Source organism: Physeter macrocephalus, chromosome 9 (assembly GCF_002837175.3).
Source record: "Physeter macrocephalus isolate SW-GA chromosome 9, ASM283717v5, whole genome shotgun sequence".
NCBI lineage: Eukaryota > Metazoa > Chordata > Mammalia > Artiodactyla > Physeteridae > Physeter > Physeter macrocephalus.
Window position 1 is genome coordinate 28,915,556 of NC_041222.1, and position 26,663 is coordinate 28,942,218.

The 26,663-nt window shown below is 48.8% G+C and overlaps 2 protein-coding genes and 1 pseudogene across 18 annotated transcripts in view; 2 read left to right on the forward strand and 1 right to left on the reverse strand.

The window, feature by feature from the left end:
• Nucleotides 1–26,663, reverse strand: part of TMEM8B (transmembrane protein 8B) — a 61,616-nt gene that overhangs the window by 11,604 nt on the left and 23,349 nt on the right. For 5 of the 17 annotated variants that reach the window (XM_028493816.2, XM_028493818.2, XM_028493824.2 and 2 more), the window contains 3 exons: nt 25,337–25,483; nt 25,086–25,202; nt 23,924–24,831 (listed from right to left, as the gene is read on the reverse strand). The exons of 1 other annotated variant lie outside the window; for it this stretch is intronic. In XM_028493816.2, coding sequence (XP_028349617.1) covers nt 24,142–24,831; nt 25,086–25,202; nt 25,337–25,483 — 954 coding nt within the window. In that variant the 3' untranslated portion in view covers nt 23,924–24,141. 11 more of the 17 variants (XR_008618206.1, XR_003681208.2, XR_003681210.2 and 8 more) reach the window with 9 other exon arrangements.
• On the forward strand, nt 10,880–11,795 carry OR13J1 (olfactory receptor family 13 subfamily J member 1). Its single transcript, XM_024126171.1, is given in 3 exon segments — nt 10,880–11,099; nt 11,102–11,434; nt 11,437–11,795. Coding segments are annotated over 3 exon segments (912 nt in total).
• On the forward strand, nt 18,999–19,986 carry LOC102994436 (olfactory receptor 13C7-like; annotated as a pseudogene).

Consider the following 26,663-nt stretch of genomic DNA (forward strand, 5'->3'; position numbering starts at 1 on the left):
GGCATATGGGGATATATGTATACATATAGCTGATTCACTTTGTTATACAGCAGAAACTAACACAACATTGTAAAGCAATTATACTCCAATAAAGATGTTAAAAAAAAAAAAAGACAGCATTTCTGAGGGCAATTTGGTTGCATCTTTCAAAAATTTAAGTAATTACACTTTTGATCCAATAATTCCCTATCAACACAGCTATCCTAGAGAAATATCTGTATGTGTGTCAAACAGCTGCATAAAATCATATTCTTTGAGATTGTTTGCATGGCAAAAGAGAAACACATTAGGATATAACCTAAATGTTTAAAACAGGAAATGGTCAAATAAGCTTTAGTATATTTATACAGTAGACTATTAAGTACCATCTTAAAAGAAACAAATAAGTACATTGAAATGTCTACACTGTAAATGTCTATATTGTAATTTATTTAAAAGCAAGCTTCACACATTAAGGAAAGACAGAATTTTTTTTAAAGACCCAAATAGAACTTTTAAAGATGAAAAATACAATTTCTGAGATTAAAAAAACATTGGATAACTAAGTGCAACAGGTACCCTTGATTGGCCCCAGAAAGAGAAAAATGACATTAGTGGGAAAATTGGTGAAATTTGAATAAAGCCTTAGTTTAATTAATAGTGTTGTAAAAATACTAGTTTCTTAGTTTTCATAGATGCACTACATTTATATAAGGTGTTTACATTAGAGAAAGCTTGGTGAAGGGTATACAGGAAATCTATGTACTATCTTGGAATTCTCCTGCCAACCTAAAACAATTTTTTTTTTTTTTTTTTTTTTTTTTTGTGGTACACGGGCCTCTCACTGTTGTGGCCGTTCCCGTTGCGGAGCACAGGCTCCAGATGCGCAGGCTCAGCGGCCATGGCTCACGGGCCCAGCCGCTCCGCGGTATGTGGGATCCTCCCGGACCGGGGCACGAACCCGTGTCCCTTGCATCAGCAGGCAGACCCTCAACCACTGCGCCACCAGGGAAGCCCCTAAAACATTTTACAGGTTTTTTTTTTAAACAAAAATACATTGGATGGGATTAATGGCAGACCAGAGCTTGCAGAAGAAAATACTGGTAAACTTGATGACATAGCAATAGAAACTATCTAGAATGAAACATAGAGGGGGAAAAACTTTAAAAGAAAAGAAAGAACTGGGAATTCCCTGGCGGTCCAGCGGTTAGGACTCTGCGATCTCATTGCTGAAGGCCACGGTTCAATCCCTGGTTGGGGAACTAAGATCCCACAAGCTGTATGGTGCGACCGAAAAAAAAAAAAAGGGAAAAGAAAGAGCAGAGCATCAGTGAGCTTTGGGAAAACTTCAAGTGCCCTAATATAAGTATAATTGGAATCCCAAGAAAAGGAATGGTGGACAGAAAAAATAACGTGAGAAAACAATGGCTGAAAATTTTTCAAATATGATGAAAACTACAAATCCACAGATCCAACAATCTCAACAAGCCTCAAGCAGAAGAAACATGAAAACAACTACACCAAGGCATATCATAATCAAATTGCTTAAAACCAATGATAAAGAAAAATATTAAAAGCAACCAAAGAAAAAGACATATTATGCAGAGGAACAAACATAAGAATGGAGGTAGATTTCTTGTCAGAAATAATGCAAGCCGGACAGTAGTGCAACATCTTTAAAATACGGAGGAGGGTGGGGGGAATACTGTCAGAATCATATACTAAGTGAGACTACCTCTCAAAAATGAAGGCAAAATAAAAATGTTTTCAGACATACAGAAGCTGAGAGACTTTATCACCAGTAGACCATATCTACAAGAATGTTAAAAGAATTCCTTCAGGTAAAAAAAAAGTGATACCAGAAAGAAATCTAGATCTACACAAAGCAATTAAGAGTCCTGGAAGTGTAAAATATGTGAATAAATATAAAAGACTTTCTCCTCTAAATTTTAAACTTCTTTTAAAAATAGTTCACTATTTAGGGCTTCCCTGGTGGCGCAGTGGTTGGGAGTCCACCTGCCGATGCAGGGTACATGGGTTCGTGCCCCGGTCCGGGAGGATCCCACATGCCGCAGAGCGGCTGGGCCCGTGAGCCATGGCTGCTGAGCCTGCGAGTCCAGAGCCTGTGCTCCGCAACGGGAGAGGCCACAACAGTGAGAGACCCGCGTACCGCATTAAAAAAATAATAATAATAATTCACTATTTAAAGCAAAAGTAATAAGGTATTACAGGATATATAACATAAGTGGAATGAAAATATAGGACAACAATAGCTCAAAGCCCAAGAGGGGGGAAATAAAAGTGTATTGTTAAAAGGTTTATACTCTGTTGGTGAAGAGGTACAATATTAATTAAAGGTAAACTGATAGGTTATACTTAAAGCAACCACTAAAAATAAATAACTAGTATGCCAATACAGGTGATAAAATGAAATCATAACAAATACTCAATTAATCCAAAAGAATACAATAACAAAATTAAAAATGGAAAAAAATAACAGGTGGGGCAATAGAAAATAAACAGCAAGATGGAAGATTTAAACCCAACCATATTCATAGTCATTTTATATTTTTTTAACTGGAGTATAGCTGTTTTGCAATGTTGTGTTAGTTTCTACTGTACAGTGGAGTTCCCTGTGCTATAGAGCAGGTTCTCATTATCTATTTTATACATATTAGTGTATGTACGTCAATCCCAATCTCCCAATTCATCCCAACCCCTCTTTTCCCCCTTGGTATCCATGCGTTTGTTCTCTACATCTTCCATAGTCATTTTAAATGTAAATGGTGTAAACATCCCAATTAAAAGGCAGAGGTTGTCAGATTAAATTTTTAAAGACCCAAATCTATAGTAATAGCATATGAAGTAGATTTTAAAGAATATTAACAGTGATAAAGAGGATCATTTGAAAATGACAAAGGGGTCAATTCATCAAGAACATGTAACAATAGTAAAAGTTCCTGTATCTAATGACAGAGCTTCAAACTACATGAAGCAAAAACTGACAGAAGAGAGGAAGAAATAGACAAATCTCTAACTTCAGCCATAGATTTCATCACCTCTCCGTCAATAATTGAAAAAACAAGTAGAGAGAAAATGAGTAAAAATACAGAAGATTTGAACAACACTCTCAACCAAATTGACATAACTGATATTTATAGAACACTTCACCCAATAACAGCAGGATACACATTTTTTCAAAATGCATAGAAAACATTTATCATGGGGCAGGCAGGCCACCAGTATTTCTCATCCCCTCCAACTCTGAGTCACAGAGGCTAAATTTATGGTCAGTGCAGCTGAGAAATTGGGGGCTCCCTTCCTCCCCTGAGTCTCCACTCATAGGGTGGAGGCTCTACCCCAGATGCAGCAGCCAGAGAATACTTGCTCCAATCTCACCCAAGCCAGCTTTCAGGGCACTGGGAGAAACAAGTTGAGAAGACCAGAGGCTACTACCCCTCACCCAGCAGTGGCTCAGAGACTTAGTTAAGGGGAAGAGGCAGTCTATAAGAAGAGAAAATTCCAAAGCTCTCCCTCAACGGAACTGACTCTATTTGAAACAGTGAGGAGAAGTTAATCCTAAACGTGCTCTTGAAAACAGTGGACAATAATGCAGACAAATAACCCAATTTTAAAGCGAGCAAAGGATTTGAATAACCATTTCTCCAAAAAAGATATATAAATGGCCAATAAGCACACAAAAATGCTCAGCATCACTTGTCATCAAGAAAATGCAAACCACCATGAGATCACATCCACTAGGATGGCTATAATCAAAAAGGCAGATAATAACAAGTGTTGGTGAGGTTTCGGAGAAATTGGAACCCTCATACATTGCTGATGGAATGTGAAATGGTGCAGCCATTTTGGAAAACAGTCTGGTAATTCCTCAAAAGGTTAAGCATAGAGTTATCATATGACCCAGCAATTCCACTCTTAGGTATGTACCCAAGGGAAATGAAAACGTATGTCCACACAAAAACTTGTACATGAACGTTCATAGCAGTATTATCCATAACAGTCAAAAAGTGGAAACTCAAATGTCCATCAAATGATGAATGCATAAATTAAAATATCCATTGCCATAGACAATGTTTGTGTCCCCCAAGTATTCATATGTTGAAATGCTAACCCTTAATGTGATATTAGGATGTGGGGCCTTTGGGAGATGATTAAGTCATAAGGGTTGAGCCCTCATGAATGGGATTAGTGCCCTTATAAAATAGACCCCAGAAATGTAAACTGGTGCAGCCACTATGGAAAACAGTATGGAGGGTCCTCAAAAAACTAAAAAACTAAAAACAAAAAACTAAAAACAGAGCTGCCATATGATCCTGCAATCCCACTCCTGGGCACATATCTGAAAAAAACTATAATTCAAAAAGATTCCAATGTTCATTGCAGCACAATTTACAATAGCTATGGAAATAGCTATATGGAAATAACCCAAATGTCCACTGACAGATGAATGGATAAAGAAGATATGGTACATATATGTAATGGAATATTACTCAGCCATAAAAAAGAATGAAATAATGCCATTTGCAGCAACATGGATGGACCTAGAGATTATCATACTAAAAAAAGTAAGCCAGAAAGACAAACACCATATAATATCACTTATACGTGGAATCTAAAATATGACACAAACGAACTTATCTTCAAAACAGAAACAGACTCACAGACATAGAGAACAGACTTGTGATTGCAAAGAGAGGGAGCAGTAGGGATGGAGTGGGAGCTTGGGATTAGCAGATGCAAACTATTATATATATGTATAACTGAATCACTTTGCTGTACACCAGACACTAACACAACTTTGCTATACAGTAGAAATTAACACAACATTGTAAATCAACTATACTTCAATCAAATAAATTTTTTTAAAAAGAACACCAAGAAAATAAGAGAATGCCAAAAACTAAAATTTAACTTAAATTAAATTAAATTAAATTAAATAGACCCCAGAGAGCTCCCTCACCCCTTCTGCCATGTGAGGACACAGCTAGAACACGGTAGTCCAAGAACCAGGAAGTGGGCTCTCACCAGACACCAAATCTACCTGAGCCTTGATTTTAAACTTCCCAGCCTCTAAAACTATGAAAAATAAATTTCTGCCCTTTATTGAGCTGCCCAGTTTATGGTATTCTGTTACAGCAGCCCAAATGGAAAAAGACATACATACCGTGGAATTTTATCTAGCAATTAAGAGAAATTCAGTACTGATACATGTTACAATATAGGCCAACCTTAAAAACATGCTATGTGAAAGAAACCAGTCATGAAGGTACACATATCATATGATTCCATTTATATAAAATGACCAGAATAGAATTATATATAGAGAAAGTAGATTAGTGTTTGCCTAGGGCCAGAGGAAGCTTGAGGGGAAACGGAGAGTCACTGTTAATGGGTACAGAGTTTCTCTTGGAAGTGATAAAAATGTGCTAAAACTGACTGTGATGATGGTTGCACAACTCTGTAAACATAATAAAAACTATTGAATTGTACACTTTAAATGGGGAAACGGTATGACATTTGAATTATAGCTCAATAAAGATGTTATTTTAGAAAAGAGCTATTGAAACACACAACATGAATGACCCTCAAAATAATTACACTGAGTAAAGGAAGCCATTTTTTTTTAAAGGAAGCCATATTTTAAAAGAGTACATTCTGTATAATCCCATGTATGTAAAATGCTAGAAAATGCAAGTGATCTATATTTACAGGAAGCAGGTCAGTGATGGCCTGATTGGGGGAGGGAGGAATGGATTACCAAGGGGTGTGAGGAAACTTTGCTGATGACAGATAAACTCACAATCTTGATTGTGGTGATGGTTTCATGAATGTATACACATGTTAAAATTTATCAAATTATATGATTTAAATGTGTGCAGCTGTATATCACTTATCTTCAGTAAGACTGCAACAAAAGAGCCTGCTAAAAAGCCAAGCTTACACATGATCACAAAATCTATTTCTATGTGTAGATATGCAGATATAAAAGACCAGAAAAGTACCTGATAGACATACATAAAATTAATAACACTGGTCACCTTTGGGGAGTGGGGAGGAGGGGACATGAAAACGGAGTGTCACTTTAACACTATATACTTCTGCCTTCTTTGTATTTTTTACAAGAATGTTCTATATGTACAATTTGTACAAATAAATAAAAAGCTAATAAAATTACTTTTAATTTTAAAATAGTTAAAAATCCAACAGCAATGACAATACCCAGTTTCAAAATAAAAATTACCCTATTTGATAAAGATGTCCTTAAGCCCGCAGAGGCGTGGAGTCAGAAAACTAGAAGGAACCTCAAGGAGAAACCATCACGATGACTGTTTTGAGGGCTGGGAAGAGGGGTGGGTGGAGGTGAGAGGCACCCGATCACTAACTGACCCGGGGTGACCTGCTTTGCATTGACTGAGGGACAAACGATTCAAGTGCAGACAAATCCAGGGCCATGCCTCTGCCTCATTAGGTGACCTGAGCCAGGTGCTTCACTCTAGGGCAGTTTTCCTGTCCATACAGTGAGGGTTGTTCAGGATGGCCTGTGAGGACGCCCCTGCTCTGCTCTTCTGTAATTCTCTTTGTCTCTCCCTCCAGTTCCCTCCCTTGTTACACTCTTTCCAGATTTTGCATTTTCTTAAGATCCCTATGAGAGTTCAGCCCAAATCTCTAACCCTCCTGGAAAGCAACTCTGCCTATCATTTGTTCACTCACTCATTCCTTTCTCTTTAAATGTATTCACCGAGAATTGCTTATGCATTGATTTAATTGTGCATCCATCCATTCATTCATTTATTGATCCTGTAAACATTCTCGGCCCGCGCTGGCTGGGGACTGACCTGTGAGGGTGGATCCCTGGCCCTGAGCCACCTTCTCCAACTTTTCCACACCAATTAAGATTTCTAAGTAGATTCTGTGTAATTGGGTCTTCGAGACATCATCCCTGAAGCACCCCAAAGTTTCTAAACTGGGCGCATTTCCTCTTCTCCCTCTAAATTGCCTTGGGGATGGTGCAGTCCCTTGGCGCAGGGAGCTTTGAAAGGTGCCTGCTTCCCGGGAGGCTGTCAGCTGGCATGGAGCTGGGAGCTGCCCAGGTCGGGTGGTCCCTGGCTGCCCACAGTAAACTATCAGGCACCCTATTCAGCCTTGAGCCGACCAGAACTTCCTACTTCTACCAAACCTGACACATTTTCAAAGAACTCCGCTGAATTCTAAGTACTTTGTCTACTTCCACCAAATTCTAAAAGCTCCACGTTAGTCTATCAAGTTGCAAGCGCTTCGCTGAATTCCACAAAAGCCTAGGCATGTCTTCTTAGTTTGGAAAGCTGAGTCAGTGTGAAACTCGGGGTCCTGCCCACCGGGGTTCCCTGGATACAGGAGGCTCAGACCTGCTTCTTTGACCTGTTTTCTCCTAGTTCCAGCCAGAGAAGGTTCCTGATCTCTGCAACATTTTCCAGGGAACAAGGGACATGGATCTGGAAGAGCCTGAAGGTAAGTGAAAAAATGGGGAAATGGGGGCAGAGGAAGGGGCTGGGAGTCAGGAGCCCCAGGGAAATTCCTGGAGCCTTGGCTTCCCCCTCTAACTCACTGTGCAGTGCTGGGCAAGCCTCTTTCCCTCTCTGAGCTTCACTTCCCCCATATATAACAAGGGAGTGGCCTTGCTGATCTGCAAGACCCCTCCCAGCTCGGCCATGTGTCATCCAGGGGAGGAACAGCTCGTATCTGGCAGCCAGCTGCTCATTCCCAAGTTGTCTTAGCCCCAGGAAGTGGCAGCAAGGCAGGAAGAAGTTGTCTGTGGCCAGGCTGGGGCCTTCAACTTGGCCTTCAGAATCTAGGGTGAAGAGGGGAGAGGGGTGGCACCCCTGTGGGCTGACTGGGGTAGGCAACAGGCAGGAAGTGGGTGAGAGAGGTGAGCGCCATTCTGGAGGTGCAAACACAGGGCCGTGATGCACAAAGGACAGAGGGCTTAGGTGGCCTGGGAGAGGATAAAGGAAGGCTCCCCGGGAGAGGTAGCATTTGAACTGGTTTTCAGATAGCATTTGGCCAGAAGAGATCTGAAGGCAGGAAGGACACCGTGGGCTCTGCAGACGAAGCTTCCTGGCCCTGCTTTGGGAACCAGAGTCTGTCCCACAGCCGGCAGCCACATCCCTCCTCCTCCCCGCTTCCTGCAACTTCTCCCACCCCTGCACTGCCCCCATCCCCACTGCCGAACCCCCCAACCCCACAAGCCCCAGCCCAAGGAGAGAAGGCACAGCAGGAGGCTCAGATTCTCAGATTTTCAGCACTCAGGCCAGAAGGCAGACAAGGCACTGAGCAGGTCTGGTGACCATGTCCCTGCTCTGAGCTTTCTTTGTCCTCCTGCTTCATCACCCGGCAGAGTTTGCTCCCGCCCTCCAGGCTGCTGCTTCTCTAGTGATACCTCCATGGCCCCTGCCTGGTCTCCACACACCTCCTCCGGGGGAAGTTGTCCTGCCTGGTCCTCTGAAGCCCTGGCCACAGGTCCGAGGGTCTGCACTAACAGGGTGTGTGTGTGTGTGTGTGTGTGTGTGTGTGTGTGTGTGTGTGTGTGTGTGTGTGAGAGAGAGAGAGAGAGAGAGAAAGAGAGAGCAAGAGTGAGTGCCTGCTGCACAGGTACATACACTCAAGCCAATGACAGTACCCATACATGCACGAGCCTGGTGTGGCGTATATACTCACAGGAGAATGTGTGGGCCTGGCTGCCAGGCGGGCGTTTGTACACACAGGTGGATGTGTTTGTGGTGACCTGCGTGGGTGTATATATACTCGGACAGGTAGACCATCACTGCAGATGTCTGCCAGTGACTTTAGGGGATAAATTATGTGGTACATGGAACCGCGCAAAGAGGCGGCCCTGGCACAGCACCTGCTGCTACCGATACTCTGTCCAGGGAGGGTGCCTCTCCAGGAAGCCAGCCTCAGAGTTCCCCGGCCGAAACTTGAAGGGAGCTCACAGCTCACGCTCCCCGACCCCACGACGTCTCTGGACACAGTCAAAGTGAGGCAAGACCTCCTATCTGTGGACCTGGGGCAAGGTCGGAGCTCTCCTTGCTGCAGAAAAGGCCCCTCAGCCCCTGAGGTAGGGCCCAAAGCTCGGGACCCTGCATTTGTATGTGTGAGAGGAGCGTCCACAGGGGCCCCCCAGCCTGGGCCTCGCTGGGTGGTGGAGGCCCAGGGATACCCGGAGAGACTCCGTATCAGGAAGGATTTTGTGACCCTTCGAGTGGCCTGAAGGCACAAAGAAAAGAAGAAAAGTTATGTCTAAGGGAGTAATGCGCTTCCTGTCACTAGAGGCGTGCAAACAGAAGCAGGATGAGGCTTGGGTGGGAACTGGAGAGGAGTTCTGCCTGGGAATGTTTGGCATCCAGTGGCCTGGGGGCACACGTGTTCTCATTCGTTCCCCTAATGCCTAGCACAATGCCTGGCATATGGTAGGAACTCAATCACTTCTTGATTCTGAAAAATGGGAGAACTAAGAGAAGGAAATAGTCTGCTACAAGGGAGGCTTTGACAGGAATTGGAGCTTAACGCAGACCAAGGCTTGGGCGGTGCATCCCAGGGCTTAGTGACATAGTGCCAAGTGCCCGAAACACCAAGGAAAGGTTAAGTCATGCTCCTTAGCTGGTGAGAAGATTAGGGGCAGGGTGGGGACTTGGGAGAAAGACGTCCATCCAGTGCGGTAAAAGAGCAACCAAGATTTGGGGTTTAACAGAGGCAAACATCTGCTCTGAGCATGGTGCAGCTGTCATGTTGTTGGGAGGATTGGATTCTAGACTCGCCTTGCCAGGGATCTGCTGTGTGGTCTCAGTTTCCCTACCTGCACAATGGGAGCTCCAACGAGCTCTCAGGGCATATTCCACGCTGATGCCTAGGAGTTCATGAAGTCAAAGCAGCCCTGGCTCAGGTTCAGAGAAAACAGGAGGTTTGGGGCAGGGCCAAAAGATCTATCAAATTTTCGCTCAAAAACACACGATGGAGGCAGATTCTGAAGGTCAATCCACACACAGTAGCTGATGAAGCAGGCCCTATGGGGGGACAGGTGGACAAGCGCTCTGGTAGGCTCAGAGGCCAGGAGCCCCTCCAATGCGAGGCACAATGTGTGCTTCATACATGGAGACCAGAGCTGACCTGCAGAGACAAGTCAGATTTCTGCAGGCTGAGGGAAAAAGAAGGGCATCCCCAACAGTGGGAATGGTGTAAAGTAGCTCAGAGGCTTCCTGAAAGCCAGGAGGTCCCTCAGAGACCACCTAGCCCAGTGATTCTCAAAGTGTGGTCCCTTGGCCAACAGCAGCAGCATCACTCAGACCTAACGAGTTAGAAACTCTGGGGATAGAGCCCAGAAATCTGTGTTTTAACAAACTTTCCAAGTGATTCTAAGATTTGAGGACTTTTGATCCAGCCCATTGCTTCCCAGACTATGTTGGTAGAATACTTATTTGCAGGAGGTTAATGGGTGCTCTGTAAAAGGAGCATCTATGGTCAAATAAGTTTGGGAATTACATACTCTACACTGCTTTCAGAAAGTCACAAATCACAGTGGGGCATTAAAGGCTCTGAGAAGTCCTGCAGTATATTATTTACTTTTGATTAACCCAATGTTGTTTCAAATTGATTTTTCAGATTGCCTACTAACATTTCCATTAAGACTCTTAGGGAGATTCTGATCCACATCAATCCTCATTTTTCACATGGATAAATTGTAGCCTAGAAGAACCGGGACTGCCCAAAGTCAGAGAAAGAGAGTGTGTCAGAGCTGGAAAAGACCCTAGCAATACATCTCATCCCTAAAGAGACTCTGTGGGCTCCCTGCCACCCTGCACTCTCTTTCCCTGCCTCCCAGCTGTGCCCTCCAGGGCCCCGCAGTATGGAGCTGGTCAACAGGACAGAGGTCTCTGAGTTCCTTCTGAAAGGATTTTCGGGCAACTCCGTCTTGGAGCACCTGCTCTTCCCTCTGTGCTCAGCCACGTACCTGGTGACCCTGCTGGGGAATACAGCCATCGTGGCAGTGAGCGTGCTGGACGTCCACCTGCACACGCCCATGTGCTTCTTCCCCGGCAACCTCTCCATCCTGGATATCTGCTACACGTCCACCTCCTGTCGGCCCAGAAGACCATCTCCTTTCTTGGCTGCGCAATGTAGATGTGTCTGAGCCTGTCCACAGGCTCCACAGAGTGTCTGCTGCTGCTCGCTGTCATGGCCTATGATCGCTACCTGGCCATCTGCCGGCCACGCAGGTACCCTGTGCTGATGAGCCACCGGCTCTGCTTGCTGCTGGCGGGAACCGCCTGGGTACTCTGTTTCTTCAAGTCAGTGACTGAGACAGTCATCGCCATGAGGCTGCCCTTCTGTGGCCACCGTGTGGTCAATCACTTCACCTGTGAAATCCTGGCAGTGCTAAAGCTGGCGTGTGGTGATATGTCAGCAACGAGGTCTTCCTGTGGGTGGGTGCCATCCTGCTGCTGCCCGTGTCCCTGGCGTTCATCTGCCTGTCCTACGTGCTTATCCTGGCCACCATCCCGAGGGTGCCCTCAACCGCTGGACGCCACAAAGCCTTCTCCACCTGCTCGGCGCACCTGGCTGTGGTGCTGCTTTTCTATGGCACTGTCATCTTCATGTACACGAAACCCAGGAGCAAGGGGGCCCGCATCTCTGATGAGGCCTCCACGGTCCTCTATGCTGTGGTCACGCCCATGCTGAACCCCGTCATCTACAGCCTGAGGAATAAGGAAGTGACGGAGGCCTCCAGGAAGGTGTGGGGCAGGAGATGGACCTCCAGGTGAGGGAGGCCAGGGCTCTGCAGGCTAGCAGGCCAGGCCTTCATTAGCTTACAGTGAGGGCTGCGGGTCTGTAATCTCCAGCCCAGAAATGCAGCACCAAGTCCCACTGGTCCTGCCACAGAGGAGCTCACAATCACCCCTCTGCTCCTCCCCCCCGCAGAGCCATGGGGCGCTCTCAGCTTCACTGCCTGCATCTTTACACCAGCCTCCTTTCTGGCCTTAGGATTTCAGTCTTGTTCCTCCCAGTCTCTCCTCCAAGGGGCATCCAGAGGGATCTTTTTGAAAAGTACATGTGATCCTGTTACTCTCCTGACTGAAACCCCTGGATGGCTCCCCGGAGCTCTCAGGATGAACTGTGAGGTCTTCAGTGGGGCATTCGAGGACCCCACAAGCTGGCCCTGACTAAACCCCCTCCCCGTCCTGTGCCCCACAGCCTCCCTCCTGTCAGCTGCACACACCAGCCGGCCGTGAGCCTCAGTGTTGCCCAGCACTGCCCAGCTCTGTGCCCTTGCTGCTTCTTTCCAACCCAGCACGCAGCTCCACGCGCAAAAGGACTGCCTGACCCTCAAGGCCCATCTTTTTATTTTTTAAATATAGTCCCATGTGATATACAGGAGGTTCTTGTTTTTCTGTTTTATATATAGTAATGTGTATCTGTTAATTCCACACTCCTAACTTATCCCTGCCCCCATCTCAAGGCCCATCTTGAATGCCACCTCCGCCAGGAAGCCTCCCCACTCTGCATCTCTTACAGTGCTCCTCCTGCTTTATTTTCAGTATTACTGTAAGAGCAAGTAGTATCGGATTCCACTCTGTCCCAAGGTCCAGCCCAGCCCAACCCCAGATAAATAAATAGATAGATAGATAGATAGATAAATAGATAGATAGATAGACAGACTTCTTAAATAAATAGAAAACACACTGATGTAGGGGTGACAATGGCAGAGCCTGGGGTCCTTCCCAAATCTGAGCAGAGCTGAGATGGAGCTCACAGATGACAGGCATGACCTAGTGCCTTGAGAGGTGACAGTAGAGGCAGTGACGAGCCCCAGCATCCAAGATTTCCAGACCTGCCCAGCCACCGGGATACCAATCACTCCAAGCAGCTTAGGGCCTGGATTCTCCTGTCTCCCTTTTAGCAGCAGTAGCTTCCGGGGCCTCCCTGCCCGGCATCCAGGCCTCACCTGGCCTTGGGGAGACTCTGCTCTACCTGTCTTTAGCCCACCCCCTACGACCCTGCCATAGCTACCTCTTCCTGGTGCTCAGCCTTTTCCCAGCTTTCCTGAGAGCTCAGGGAACACACAGAGGAAATGGACTCAGATTCAGAGAGCATCTCCATTCCCTGGCCCCTCTGGCCTCCGTGTCACCGTCCATGTGATGGGAGAGCTGAGCTTGGCCTCAAGCAGCAGGCCAGCTCTCCTGCGGCCTGGCTGCAGGTAAGCACATTCCTTGCTTGAGCCCTCAGTTCCCCTCCAGTCCCTCTTCCTGTTTCCTCGGTTGGTCAGAACAGAGGCACAGAGGAGGGAAGCACAGCCCCGCAGCTCACAGCCCGACCAAGCCAGGGTGACCGCTGCCACTAAGACCTTCTGCTAGGCCTTTGATGCCACGACAGGGGTTAGGACTTTATCCTGTGTGCATTTGGGTTTACAATCATTACTTATCGATACTTTTAGAAAGGTCACTGATTAGATACCTTTCTTCACCCATGAAATTGTCAAATAATTGTTTTTAATGTCTATTGTTAACCACAGTGCAGTGAAGTAGGTAATGTCATACACTGCAGGTGGGGGTGGGAATGAGTTAATATGACCTTCCTGCCAAGTAAACTGTGGGTATGAAATCAAGAGACTTAAAAACTTCAGACCTTCTGATGCAACACCTCTACTTCTAGGAATTAGTCTGAGAAAATTATTAGAGATGCAAAGATTTATGTATAAGTATATATATATATATATATGGATATTAATCACAGAGTTATTTATGGTAACAAAAAATTGTAAGTATCTTAATGTCCAAGCATAGCAGAATGTTTAAATAAATCCTGGTGGAGCCCAATGATAGACTGTGACACAGCCATTAGAAATCCTATTTTTTGAAGGATATTTGATGATGGGAAATTCTCACACTGTAATTAATAGAAAAAGGCAGAACATATAACTTTGTACTCAGTATAATCCCAGTTCTTTAAAGGTATTTTTCTTATGGATGTATGGATAAGTATGTACGTAGAAAATTCTGGAAAATTAAGACAAAATGTGAACTAATAGTCGTTTCCTTTGGCTGATGGGGTTACAGATAAATATTGTTTCCTTAATTATTCTTTCCAATATTATCCAATACTTCTAAAATGAACATCATTTTGAACTTAAAAATAATGTTATTTTTGAGAAATGGAAGATCATGTGGCTCCAGAGTAGAGCACAGACGAGAAGGGCCCTGGGCTGAAGGCAGGAAGTGTGGAAGCTGGTGCCATAACCCAGGCACCCATGGGGCCTGACCCAGGTGGGCAGTCAGGCAGAGAGGGCGGAGCTGAGAAACCTTGGGGACATTCAGCTGATTGCAGAGGTGGCTGAGGGAGAGGGGAACTGTGCGCTGGTGCCCGGGCTTCTGGCTTATTTGGGTGGATAGCGCTCCACCCTGAAAGAAACCCTGAGTTATGGGGAAGATGAGAGGATCAGGTTGGAGGGGGTGGGAGGGTGGTGATGAGCTTGTTTGGACGCATTTGTGGGCAACCACGGGGTGGCAAGACAGCCCTGTTCCTAAGCAGCTGGAAAATAAGTGGGGACAATCTTCCAATATTTATTTTGACCTGTGTCCTTGACAAAAAAAAAATTCCAAGAGACAAATCATAGTATAATGGGAAAATCTGCAACTGCTGCTGCATTATTTAAGGCTGTTTTTTAGTCCCTAAACTGTGTCAAGTTGTCATTCTTTATCGTGAAGGAAAGAGAAGGACACGGGAAGGGAAATGGAAAAGGGAACCTGCAGAAACTCATGCACCTGGCTCAACCCCTGACTTCATGGTCCCTCACAAGGGCTCGGGGTCTCACCCTGTACAGCAGTTCGCTTTCCTTAACCTTTCATGAGCGCAGGTCCCTACAGCACTCCTGGAAGGAGACACCCCATTTCACAGCCCAGGACGCCGAGGCCAAGGGCAGGGGTCACACCGCCCGAGCCTCAGGTCCAAGAGGCAGGGCTGCAATGAGACCTGGTCTTCAGATTCTCTGTCCAGTGTCTCTCCTGTGCCCTCCTCACCCAGCCAGGGCCTCCTGGAGAAACACAGGGAGCCTGGGGTCTCTGAAGCCCCATAGCTGCCAAATGTGCAAACCTGTGTAGTTGCAGAGTTTGAACTTTAAATTGGGCAGGGACTGAGAGGTCCCCAAGGGCAAGGAGCACGCAACCTGTCTACATGGCAAGGGACCAGGAGGCTGGGCCTCAGGGCCTCCCCCCGGCCCATCCCAGCACAGTGTGTCTGCTGGTAATGAACTCAGTACTCCCTTGCTCTGCTCTCCCAGGCCTCAGGTCACCTCACCGGGCAGCTGCTTCAGCCACCTGCCTGCACTAATGCCACTGAGCCAATAGGTAGGAGGTAAGGAGAACCCATCTCGCGTGTTGACTCTTCTCATGACCTTTTTTTTTAAACACGCAAAAACCCAGAATATCTGCTTGGGGAAGGGAACATAATGATAGTAATAATATCAGCTACCACTGACTGAATACTTACCATGTGCCAAGCTCTGTGCTAACAGCTTTCACTGGATCCTCAAAATCACCCCATAAGGAAATACTATTCTTATCTCCACAGGTAAGGAAGCTGAGGCTGAGAAAACAATTAGCAAGTGGCAGGTCTGGGACATGGGCCCTGGTTGCTCTGACTCACCTCAAAGCCCACACTCACCTGCTTTGCTAACACAGCGAGGAATGTGAAGCAGGAATCCCAGATCCAGGCATTTCCGGGAAATTGTAACAGGAGCTTCTTCTTGTTATGCTCCTCACCTTCCTTTTAAAATAATATGTAAAGCCTAAAATAAGTATTAAATGGTTCAAACTAGATTTACCAGCCAGTGAAATTGACATGATTTACCATGCAAAGTGACCCTGGGTCTGTCAGACCTCAGGGTTGGAAGTTGCTAGAAAGATGTGAGGAGGGAATGTTTTGAAGGTTGCACAGAGTACCAGAGACAAGCTAACTGAATGGCTCCATTTCACTCAAGGAGAAACTGGACGAAGGTCATAAAGCAGAATCGGAAGAAAGGCAAGAATCCAATCTGGGCCCCTCACTCCCAGTCCAGGGCTCCTTCCATGGCATCTCCCTGCCTCTCAGGAGGGGTGAAACTGGGGAGTGGATTAGACAATGATTCTCAGAGACACTCAATTTCCTATCACTCTGGCTACCTGACTTTCCAGGACATGACAGGGTGAGAGGCCTGGCAGACAGATGCTAGAGTGATTTCCTGAGTGTATTGCGAAACGCCATCGTACCCAAGGGCTCTGCAACGTTTCTGGTCCTCTTCCTTCTGAGCATGTGGTAGGACTACACAGGCCAGTGCGTTGTGGGCATTTGGGATACAAGTCACTTCTGGGTCGGAGCACTTAACTTCTGGTGTGAGATGCTCTGGTGTGTTCTTCCCCAGCCGTAAGAACTGGTGATGTCCCAGATGGTGGAGCCAGGGTCTCTGAGGATGATGACCTGGAACAGAGCCCCCTGAAAACCTGCAATGGACATGTAGCATGAGAACTAAACCTCTGTCGTGGTAAGCCACTAAAATTACGAGGTTGTATGTTATTACAGCAAAACCCAGCTCATCTTAACTGATGGACCAAGGGAACCACAGCTGCTCCCTGATGCCCCAGCCTGGGCCCACGTTGCAGTCAAAGCTGTCGGTAACATGGCAGCATGGTATTTTCTAGACACAGCCTTATTTCTTAGGGGTCATAAGCCTATAGCCTGGTGGGTTGTTCCTAACTTCCATGAATGTGTTATGATCAGACTCTTAAATTGTAAGGAAACCTATCACTCTCCTGATTTAGCTCTCCAGAGAGAGCAGCTATCCCTGCAGGGAGGATACTGGCCCCACTAAAGCTCTCCTCCCAGCAATCACACGGCTGCATTGTTGTTCTGCTGGTGTGTGCTCTGGGGGAAGGCGAGAGAGGGTGATCTCAAGGTAAGAAATCTGGGATCAGGATTTTGGCAGAAGAAAAGCACTGGATCTCAAATGGCACCTCCTGCGTGCAGGCACTGCAGGGTGTTAGGGATGAACTGGACACAACCTTTTGATTTCCAGAGCTCACAGTCTACTGTGTGAGAGAGAATGACACACACAACAAACTAACTGTGCTAGCGGCTGTGTGAGCGTCATGTTTTCGGCATGGTCAGTTCTGTGGACTGGGAAGGCAGGCCCCACAGAGAAGGTGTGTGTGAGCTGAGCCTTGGAGGATGAGTGGAAGAGAAAGGCCGCTCCGGCTGAGGAAAGTATGAGAAGAGGGACGAGACAGGAGCGTGCGGGATTTGTCCATCAGTGGGGAGTGGTCTGAGGCTGAGCAGGGGTGCATGAAGGTACAGGAGTTGAGGCAGGAGGGCAGACCAGAGCCTGATGACAAAAGCCCTCAAATGCCTGTGCCATTCCCACTCGATTTTTTTGTTGGAGACAAGGGTGGGGAAGAGAAATGCAGAGTCAGGCTATTTCCCACCTTTTACCTGCCTGAAAACACCCTCCACACCTATGTCCAGTGTCAAAATTTGAGGTTAAAAGGTCTTTTTTGGGCAACACACCCAACAACGACCAAGGCCTTATAACTGAATCTGAAATTAAGCTTTGGGCTTAATCCAGCCACATGAAGTCACAACCCAGGAAAGACGCTTCCTTTTAACTTCTTTCCAGACCTCAGGTTTTACTTTACATCCCAGACTCAAAGAGAATCTCAGAGGTTTCTAAAGTTGAGAGAGGAAGGGATGTGACCAAGGTCACCAGAGAGCAAGGAAATGAGTGTAAACTCTGTTAGACCAGAAGCCGCATCTGCCTCTGCTGTATTCCCAGCACCCAGCACACAGTAGGTGCTCAATAACAATTTGATGAACGAGGGAACGAATGAGGGAACGAATAAAGCTAGTCAATGACTGACGACGCCTCTACCACATGAGACCTGGTTTCCCTCTTTGTGTGAGATTACTGCTGATATTATTTATCCTAAAAAGCAATATGGAGGCCAAGAAGAGAGTCACTTGGTTTTCAGGACCAGGGTTAAATGCTGTGACCAGCGGCTCTATTGGGATATGTATGTTCGTGTATGTTCTTTTAAAAATCAATGGATGGGGGCTTCCCTGGTGGCGCAGTGGTTGCGCGTCCGCCTGCCGATGCAGGGGAACCGGGTTTGCGCCCCGGTCTGGGAGGATCCCACATGCCGCGGAGCGGCTGGGCCCGTGAGCCATGGCCGCTGAGCCTGCGCGTCCGGAGCCTGTGCTCCGCAACGGGAGAGGCCACAGCAGAGGGAGGCCCGCATACCACAAAAAAAAAAAAAAAAAAAAAAAATCAATGGATGGTCTGTGATTCCTTAAGGAGGAATGGCCAGAATAAGGCTTAAACATCCTATGGAGTGGAAATGTTCAACCTTTATGTCCAAAGGAACGCTAACTAAGCATCACTCATCACCCACCTCCCTCCCCGAGTTCATCTCACTTAAGAAAGAGGGGCAGCACTTGTGACAGGTGTGGCATCTTTTTATCCACTTATTTTTTGTACAACTATAGCCCCAGCACCTAAACAATACCTAGCACAGAGTAGGCATTCAACAAATATTCAGTGAGTGAATGAATCCGAAACACTATGGGCATAATTCAGCCGTATGAAGTCATAACCTAGAAATGATGCTTCCTCTTAACAGGCAAGAACGCTTTAGATTCCAAAGGAGCACCTGAAACATGAACCCTACTCTATTGTCTCCCCTGAGCCCACCCGGGGGAGAAGAGAGAAGAGCCTAGGGGATTAGAATGGGCTCCGCCTCCCCTAAATTACACCAGAACTGCAGAGCTGAGAGGGCCGGCTTGCAGACCTGAAGTCCACTCTCTTATTATACAGATGGTGAGACTAAATTCCACAGGCAGGGCTGACCCGTCCCAGGTCACACATCCAGGTTGCCTGGCTCCCAGGCCAGCTGGTGCTTTTTCCAACACCCGTGTGGTCCAGATGGGAAAGGAGGGAGAATGAGATGGATGCAGCCAACCAGACGGCCATGACAGAGTATGTCCTGCTGGGGCTACACGAGCACCACAACCTAGAGATGGTGCTGTTTGTACTCTGCCTGGGCATCTACTCCGTGATGGTGCTGGGGAACGCCCTCCTCATCGGGCTGGACATGCTGGACCCCGCCTGCACAGCCCCATGTACTTCTTCCTCAGCAACCTCTCCCTCATGGATATCTGTGGCACACCCTCCTTTGTGCCTCTCATGGTGGTCAATTTCCTGGAAACCCGAAGCACCATCTCCTTCCCTGCTGCATCCTGCAGATATTCCTGACCTTGGCGCTGGGCTCCACGGAGTGCCCGATCCTGGCCGTGACGGCATGTGACCGTCATGTGGCCATCTGCCAGCCGCTTTGTTACTCAGAGATCATGAGCAGGCAGAGGTGCGGGTGGATGGCGGCACTGAGCTGGGGGACGGCCTTTGCCAACTCCCTGCTGCAATCCACTCTCACCTGGAGCCTCCCCTTCTGTGGCCACAGTGTCATCAACCACTTCTTCTGTGAGATCTTGGCAGTGCTGAAACTAGCCTGTGGGGACATCTCTCTAAACGCGCTGCTAACATTGGTGGCCACTACCGTCGTTGACGCCGGCCCTGCTGCTGCTCATCTGCCTGCCCTACGTTTTCATCCTTTTGCTGCCATCCTGAGGGTGCCCTCTGCGGCCGGCTGGCACAAAGCCTTCTCCACCTGCTCTGCCCACCTCACAGTGGTGGTGGTTTTCTATGGGACCATCTCCTTCATGTACTTCAAGCCCAAGGCCAAGGACCCCAACTTGGCTAAGATCATCGCATTGTTCTATGGGGTTGTGACACCCTCGCTGAACCCCATCATCTACAGCCTGAGGAGCACAGAGGTGAAAGCTGCCCCCATAGCTCTGCTGAGGGGAGACCTGCTCTCCAGGGAAATGACCCGTTTTTCCTGTTGCCCTCTAACTCTATCAGGCAGGACAGGCTAGGGTACACTGTGGTCATGACGTCAAAATTTCAGTGGCTTAAAACCACAAAGGTTCCTTTTCTCACTTACGCTGCAGGTCCGTCAGAGGTCGGCTGGGGGATCTGCTCTGCACCGTCGCCTTCATCCCTGTGGGACTCAGGATGATAAAGCAGCTACCATCTGGCACATTGCTGGTCCAAGTGGCAAAAGGCAAAGAGAAAATGACAAAGCCTGCACTGATTCTTAAAGCTTCCACTCATAAGTGGCCTGTTACTTCCGCTTCTACCTCACTGGCCAAGGCAAGGCACACACCAGGGCTGACACCGAGGGGGAGGGGACACCCACCTACCACGCATCTGGAAGGAAGGGGAGGACTGAAGAATTTGTGAAGAGCCTAGTGACAACCACCCACCCTACAGTCCACCCAGGGGCTACTGGAGATTTCTAGAGCTTCCTTTTCTCGGACCAACTGTCCTTCACCGGCTACTGCCAGGTTAATCATCCCAGGAGAGTGCTGGTTAGCTCTCTTCTGGTGGCTTTGGACTGGGTCGAGCTAACTAGGGTGGAACCAGGCCTCCCAGAGTTTCCTTCCCTGTAAGGTTCTGGGATCGGGTGGACCACGAGAGAAATCCGCATGAGATGGGAGGCGAAGGCGGAGCAGCACCGTCGTGGTGGGAGCCCTCACTTGCTGTCACCGGCCTGGGGCTCACCTTGCTGTCGGCGCAGCTGTTCCAGCTCCTGCCACGCCACCTGCAGCTGCTCGGAGGCCCGTGCCAAGTGCAGCGCCACGCCAGAGAGTGCCAGTTCCTCCTGCAGGTCACCAGTGTCACTGAGCCTGAAGGCAGTGAGGCCCAGACACGGGCTCCGGTTTGTCCTCCTGGGTGCTGGTCTGTCCTCACCTCCCCCTTCACGCCCCCCGAGAGCAGCTTCAGGCCCGACACCAGGGGCAGAGGCCCAGCTTTGCACAGGCTTCTCCAACTGCTCCCACAATCGACAGCTCTGTTCTCTACAACAGACGCCTTATATCACTCACGCTTGTCCTGCTACTTTGGCCAGACCCTGGCTGATGCCTCACTCAAGAATCTACAATGGCTCCCCATAACGACAGAATGAAGCCCTAGTTCTTCAGCTGAGTTCAAGCCCTCCAGAACCCAGCCCCCCACTTCTCCAGCCCGATGTTCCACTAACCCCCTTCACACGGTGACCCCTCGCTACAGTGTCTGCACTGCCTGCACCTTGGTGTCTTGCTCGTGCTGATCTCTGGTGAGACCTGGGGCTATTTTCCCAAGCCACCTTAGACACCAGCTCTCTCACACAGCCTTTCCTTGTGCACTTTGGATAGTCTCTCTTTCCTTTACGTCCCACAGCACTTTGTTGGTATCTTTCACTCGGTACCTATCCCATTCTGCTTTGCATCCATGGTATTTCACCACCATGTGGGCTCCTTGATGGCGGGATTCAACCAGGTCTGACTTGTCTCTGCAGCTCCCACAGAGCTTTCCCGATAGAGGGTTACTGAACTGAACTGTCCCTCAGAAGCCCTCACAATGTCACGTCTGGGGATTGGATCCTGTGCTGCTGGGCGTGCCCCAGGCAGTTGTGGACAGTGCGGGGTCTTAGTCCAAATGTGTGGACGGACATGAGCAGGGAGCAGCAGTATCTGGTGGCCACAGCCCTGTATTCCAGGAAGTCACTTGAACAAGTCAGGAGACAACAAAGGACCCCTGCTTTGGGACCCAGGAGGCCAGGGTTCCAGACCTGGTTCAGCTGCTCTGCCTGTCACGGTCTTCTTGCTGGCCCTCTCCCTCCAGGAATCCCACAGGCACCTCAAACTCAAACTATCCACAACTGAACTCATCATTCTGCCCCATAAAGGTGTGTCACCATCTCAGGGAATGGCACCAACACCCCCCCAAGTCACCAAGCCAGAAACGTGGCAGTCACCATAGGCTTTCTTTCATCCCTCACCACCCCACACATCCAATCAGTCACCATGTGCTAGAGAATCCACCTCATAACAGCTCTCGGATCAGTCCCCTCCTTTCCACTGACACTGCCTTCACCATCTCTCTCTCGAATAGTGCAACAGCTGTGTTGCTGCACTTTCAGCCTCCAAATCCTCTCCAAAATCCATTCTCTGCACCAGCCATCAAAACACCTATCTGAAAAGACAAAATAACGCAAAAAAACCCCCAAAACAATCTGGTCTGCTACTCTCCTGCTTAAATTCCTCCAATGAGGCCATTGCTCATTTCCCTAGGATAAAAGCCAGACCCCATGTACCTGCCCAGCCTCATCACTGGCTGCTTGCCTCCGCCCTAACTCCACACACACACACCCTGCAGGTCCAGATGCCCTGAACTAGTCCCAGTTCCCCAGTAAAGATCAGTCTTTCCTGCCCCTGTGACTCCCCCTTGCTGTTGCCTCCCATGTCCAAACACCTGACCTTTAGCTAACATACATTGGAGACTTACCACATACCAGGCTAGGCACTATACTAAGTGTTCTAAGTGCTTTCCTGCTTGGGGACCAGATGGGATGATGGAAATCTCAGGGGAGGAACGTGATATGGACACTGGTGACCAGAGAGAACACTCTCCCAACATCTTGACATTATGGAAACTCATTCAATCCTCACTCAATGCCCTCCACTCCATCCAGCTTCCAGAAAACCCCTTCTGATCCCTCCTAGCTGGGTGGGGTCTGTCTCAGCTCTGTCTCCCTCTTCAGTGCCTTCTGTACTCTGCTGACTGTGTCCTGAATCCCAGCTATTTGGGCTCATGTGTCCTAGTGATCTGTGTGGAATAATATTTCTGATACAGGAACAGACACCTAGCCCACACCTCTCCTTCCTTCTCACCATTCAATTGGTGAATGTGATGTGAGATGTGACCTTCTCACATCACACTCTGCTCAGTGCCCAAGGAAGAGATGTGATTGCAGAAAGCAGAGAACAAAGAGATGTTTTCCTGGCATCTGAGTTTCAAAAGCCTAGGCTCTAAAGGGAACATAAAAGACTTAAGGCATAAACAAAAGATTTGGGAGAAAAATGTAAGAAAAAGTAGGTGTCCCCACCTCCAGATTAATAAGATTCCCTAAGCTAGGGAGAGTAAAAAGCAAGGAGGGGATGTAGTGAGAGCATTGGCATAGGAGGGCCCCAAAAGGGAGGGGCCCTGAGCCCCACTCCCCAGACTAAGCCCCTGGACAGGTTTGCAGGGTGTGAAAGCTGGAGCAACTCATGCATTGCTGGTCAAGTAAAATGCAGAGCAGGACCCCAGGGCAGAAATGGCTGCAAGGTGTCCCTGGGTAGCCAAGGTCTCACAAGTCTTTGCATGCGGCACAGAAGTGGTGGAGAGCCTCGGGACTGAAAGGGTTACACAGATGGGGACAAGAAACCACTCTGGGTTGGCCTGCTTGTACCACTGACTGGGGACCAGGTGGGATGATGGAAATCTCAGGGGTGCCACATGGACCCTGGTGACCAGGGAGAACACCCTCGCAATATCTCGGCATTATATAAGACCCTCGGGACTCAGCTGTGACCTTTGTGGAAAGAGAAGAAATCCCAAAATGACAAAAGATTATGTTTCTGGCACTCGGGCAAAATGGAGACTTAAAACAGAAGTTACATTCTTCTGATATTTCTTGCACATCTAAGATTTGTACCCGCTAGTCCAATTTCCTGAGCCCTTAGCCTCCTTCCCTATTGGGTGTGGGCACCACGAGGGAGGTCTCACTGATTGAAATCATCTCAGCAAGTACACACACACACACACACACACACTCACACAACTCCCTACTCCCGGCTGCTGCAGCCTGACACAATGGGGCAAAAGCCTCAGACAGTAGCTCCAGCAGCTCCTGCCAGCTGGGCTCCGTCACCCCTGTTGATTGTCTCAGGGTCCCTTCTTTCCCTCCCCTCCCCACACCCTTTCCCCCAGGAAAAAAAAGGCAGCACAGAACCAGCAAATACTTAATTGGAGACACACCAGACTCCACCTGCATCAACTCAGGATACCAGCCACCGCAGCCCCAGTCCCAGCCCCATCTGTCCTGCATCCCCCTCCCAGCGCAGCACAGCCCAGATGCTGCCTCTGGGAAGGAAGCCTGAGCCCAGAGTTGCTGAGCTGCTGGGAAGATCTGGAGACTCAGCTTCCCCAGGATGGACTCCGTTTCCTTAGGAACGACGCCACGTCCTGAGAGGGCCAGGCCTCCCAGGGAAGGAATCCATGTCCTCGGGAGGGTTCCATACCCTGGGAAGGGCTCCACACCCCTGGGAGGGACTCCTTGATCCTGAGGGGGCTCTGTGGCCCTGCACGGGCTCCAGTCCTGAAGATGCAGGAGGACTCCAGGCCCTCGGGAATTGTGCCAGGTCCCTGAAAGAGTTCCGTGTCCTTAAGAAAGAATCCATGTCCTCAAGAAATACAACTTGTCTCTTATCCCTGGAAGGACTCATGCTCCCAGGAAGAACCCAAGGAAGGGCTCTCTGCCCCGAGGAAGAGTTCACGTTCCCCAAGGGCAGCCCAAAGCCCCTCTCAGCTGGCACAGATGCTGCTGACAGTGGCCCCTCCCGGGCCCACAAGGCCCAGCTCCTCCTGCTCATTGATGCACAGCTGGTAACCGCAGCCCCGGGCCCGGGCTCCAGATGGGACCTGGCGGTCAGTCTTGGCACGAGGGGGCAGCAAGAAGCCCACACTGCCAGCGATGAGCATATGCCAAATGCTGTGAATGTAGAAGTAGTTGTCTCGGGTCTCCACAAAAGCATAGAGCAGGATGGCACTGCCTGCGATAAGGCTGCCTGGGCACAGGTAGAAAAGCCAGCGGCGCCACGTGGGCGGGTAGCAGTGCCGGCGGCGGACGCTGCGTACTGTCTGGGGGAGGCAGAGAAGTGGGGCTCAGGAACGCGAGGCCTTGGAACCCAAGCCACTGCTGGTCACTCTCAGGCTTCCCCTGAGCCCTGGTGGTGACCTGAAGGCATCTGCCAAGACTGGAGTGCAGCGCTGTGAGCAGCACAGTGATGACGACAGGGTCCAAGCCCACCTTAAACTGGGAACCAGATACCCAAGTCCCTGCACCCAAGTCCTGCTGGGACCTCCCCGCCCCCAGCCCTCCCAACCTTACCCAGGCTGTGGCCAAGATCCCCAGGGCAAAGAGACTGGGTCCAAGCAGGTTCCAGAGTCCATGCCGGTCAAGCTGCAGAGCCATGGACAGCAGCATAGCCCCCAGCAAGTACAGCACCTAGAGAAAGAGGTCTCCAGGGGCTGGGCCGGGATGGCGAGAGGCACTTTGGCAATGCCCCCAGGAGAGATCGGGAAGTGGATTTCAAGTAGACTTTGGCTATGGTTCTCCCCCAGGGCCCACTCTGCACTGACCTGCTTGACCACAGGCTGTAAGCGAGCCATGGCAATGACAGTGACCCACACGGACATTAAAGAGCCCAGGAAGTCACAGAACTGCAGCACATCGTAGTCCATGATGCAGAAAACCACAATGCCTGGCTGGTCACAGGCATGGTAGAACTGGAGGAAGAGAGGACAGGCATTGAGAGAACTTGCGGCAAAGGTCCAGGTCTACAAAACCGGAGAAAGAGGCCATAGGGGTGGCGTGCTGCTGTCAGAAAAGCGGAGGTCAGAGGGCACAGACTGAGCAGAACTGGGAAATGCCCAACTCCCCGCCCCTGAGAAGAACGTGGCAGCGAGGCCCGGTCTGTGTTGTAGGCTGTACGTCTCTGGCAGCCCTGAGCCTCGTCCTCACCTTCCTAATCTTCCTGCTTCTGCAATGTGCTGTGAGAGCACCAAGCCAAGGGATCCAGGTCTCTCAAGCTGAGGCCAATCCTTGCCTGTATCCCCTTGTGCTCGTGTGGGTCCCACCTGTAATCCTGGCCCAAGCTCTGAGGCTGGAATCTGGCCTCTTGGCCAATCCAGACACCAAGCCCTGTCTGTTAGTTCAGACTCTGAGTTATGCTTCACCTTCAGACCTTGCACTAATTGGTCCTCTGCATCCTCTCCCACCCAATGCCATGGGGTAAGTAGGGGGGGACAGTAAGAAAAAAGGCAGTCCCTAAAGCCATGGAAAAGAGCATGGCACTTTACACCACGGGAAGAACATAGGGAAGGGACAGTGCTCACCTACCCTACCTACACTGTGGGGAACACAGTAAAGAATAGGGTATTGAGGAGCTTAAAGGTGGGGTGCAGGGGACACAAGTGGAACTGGAACAAGCTCTACTGGGCACCCCAATTAAAGAGCCAAGCTCTGCCATCAGCCCTTGGGCCTGTGGTTGCAATCCCTGTACCCCACTGGATAATGCTATCAGGACCTCTGGCAACCTGCATTCCCTTACTATGAAAACAGTGACCCAGGGATAACCTAAGTTCAAGTTTATTTTGTCTTGGAACATTTGCTGTCACCTTCCTTTGAACTTCTGTGTAGAATTTAGGTAATTTGAGTACTTATTGATGGTAAACACTAAGGCCATGGATGGTTTCAAGAATATCTGGTGCAGAGATGCAGGAACACGCTTCCTTCATGTGCCTTACGAGCCCACCCAAAGAAAAGAGACTGGGCAAGGTCTCTGAAGACAAACAGCTCTGATCAAGAACAACCTTCATGGGGCTTCCCTGGTGGCGCAGTGGTTGAGAATCCGCCTGCCGATGCAGGGGACACGGGTTCGTGCCCCGGTCCAGGAAGATCCCACAT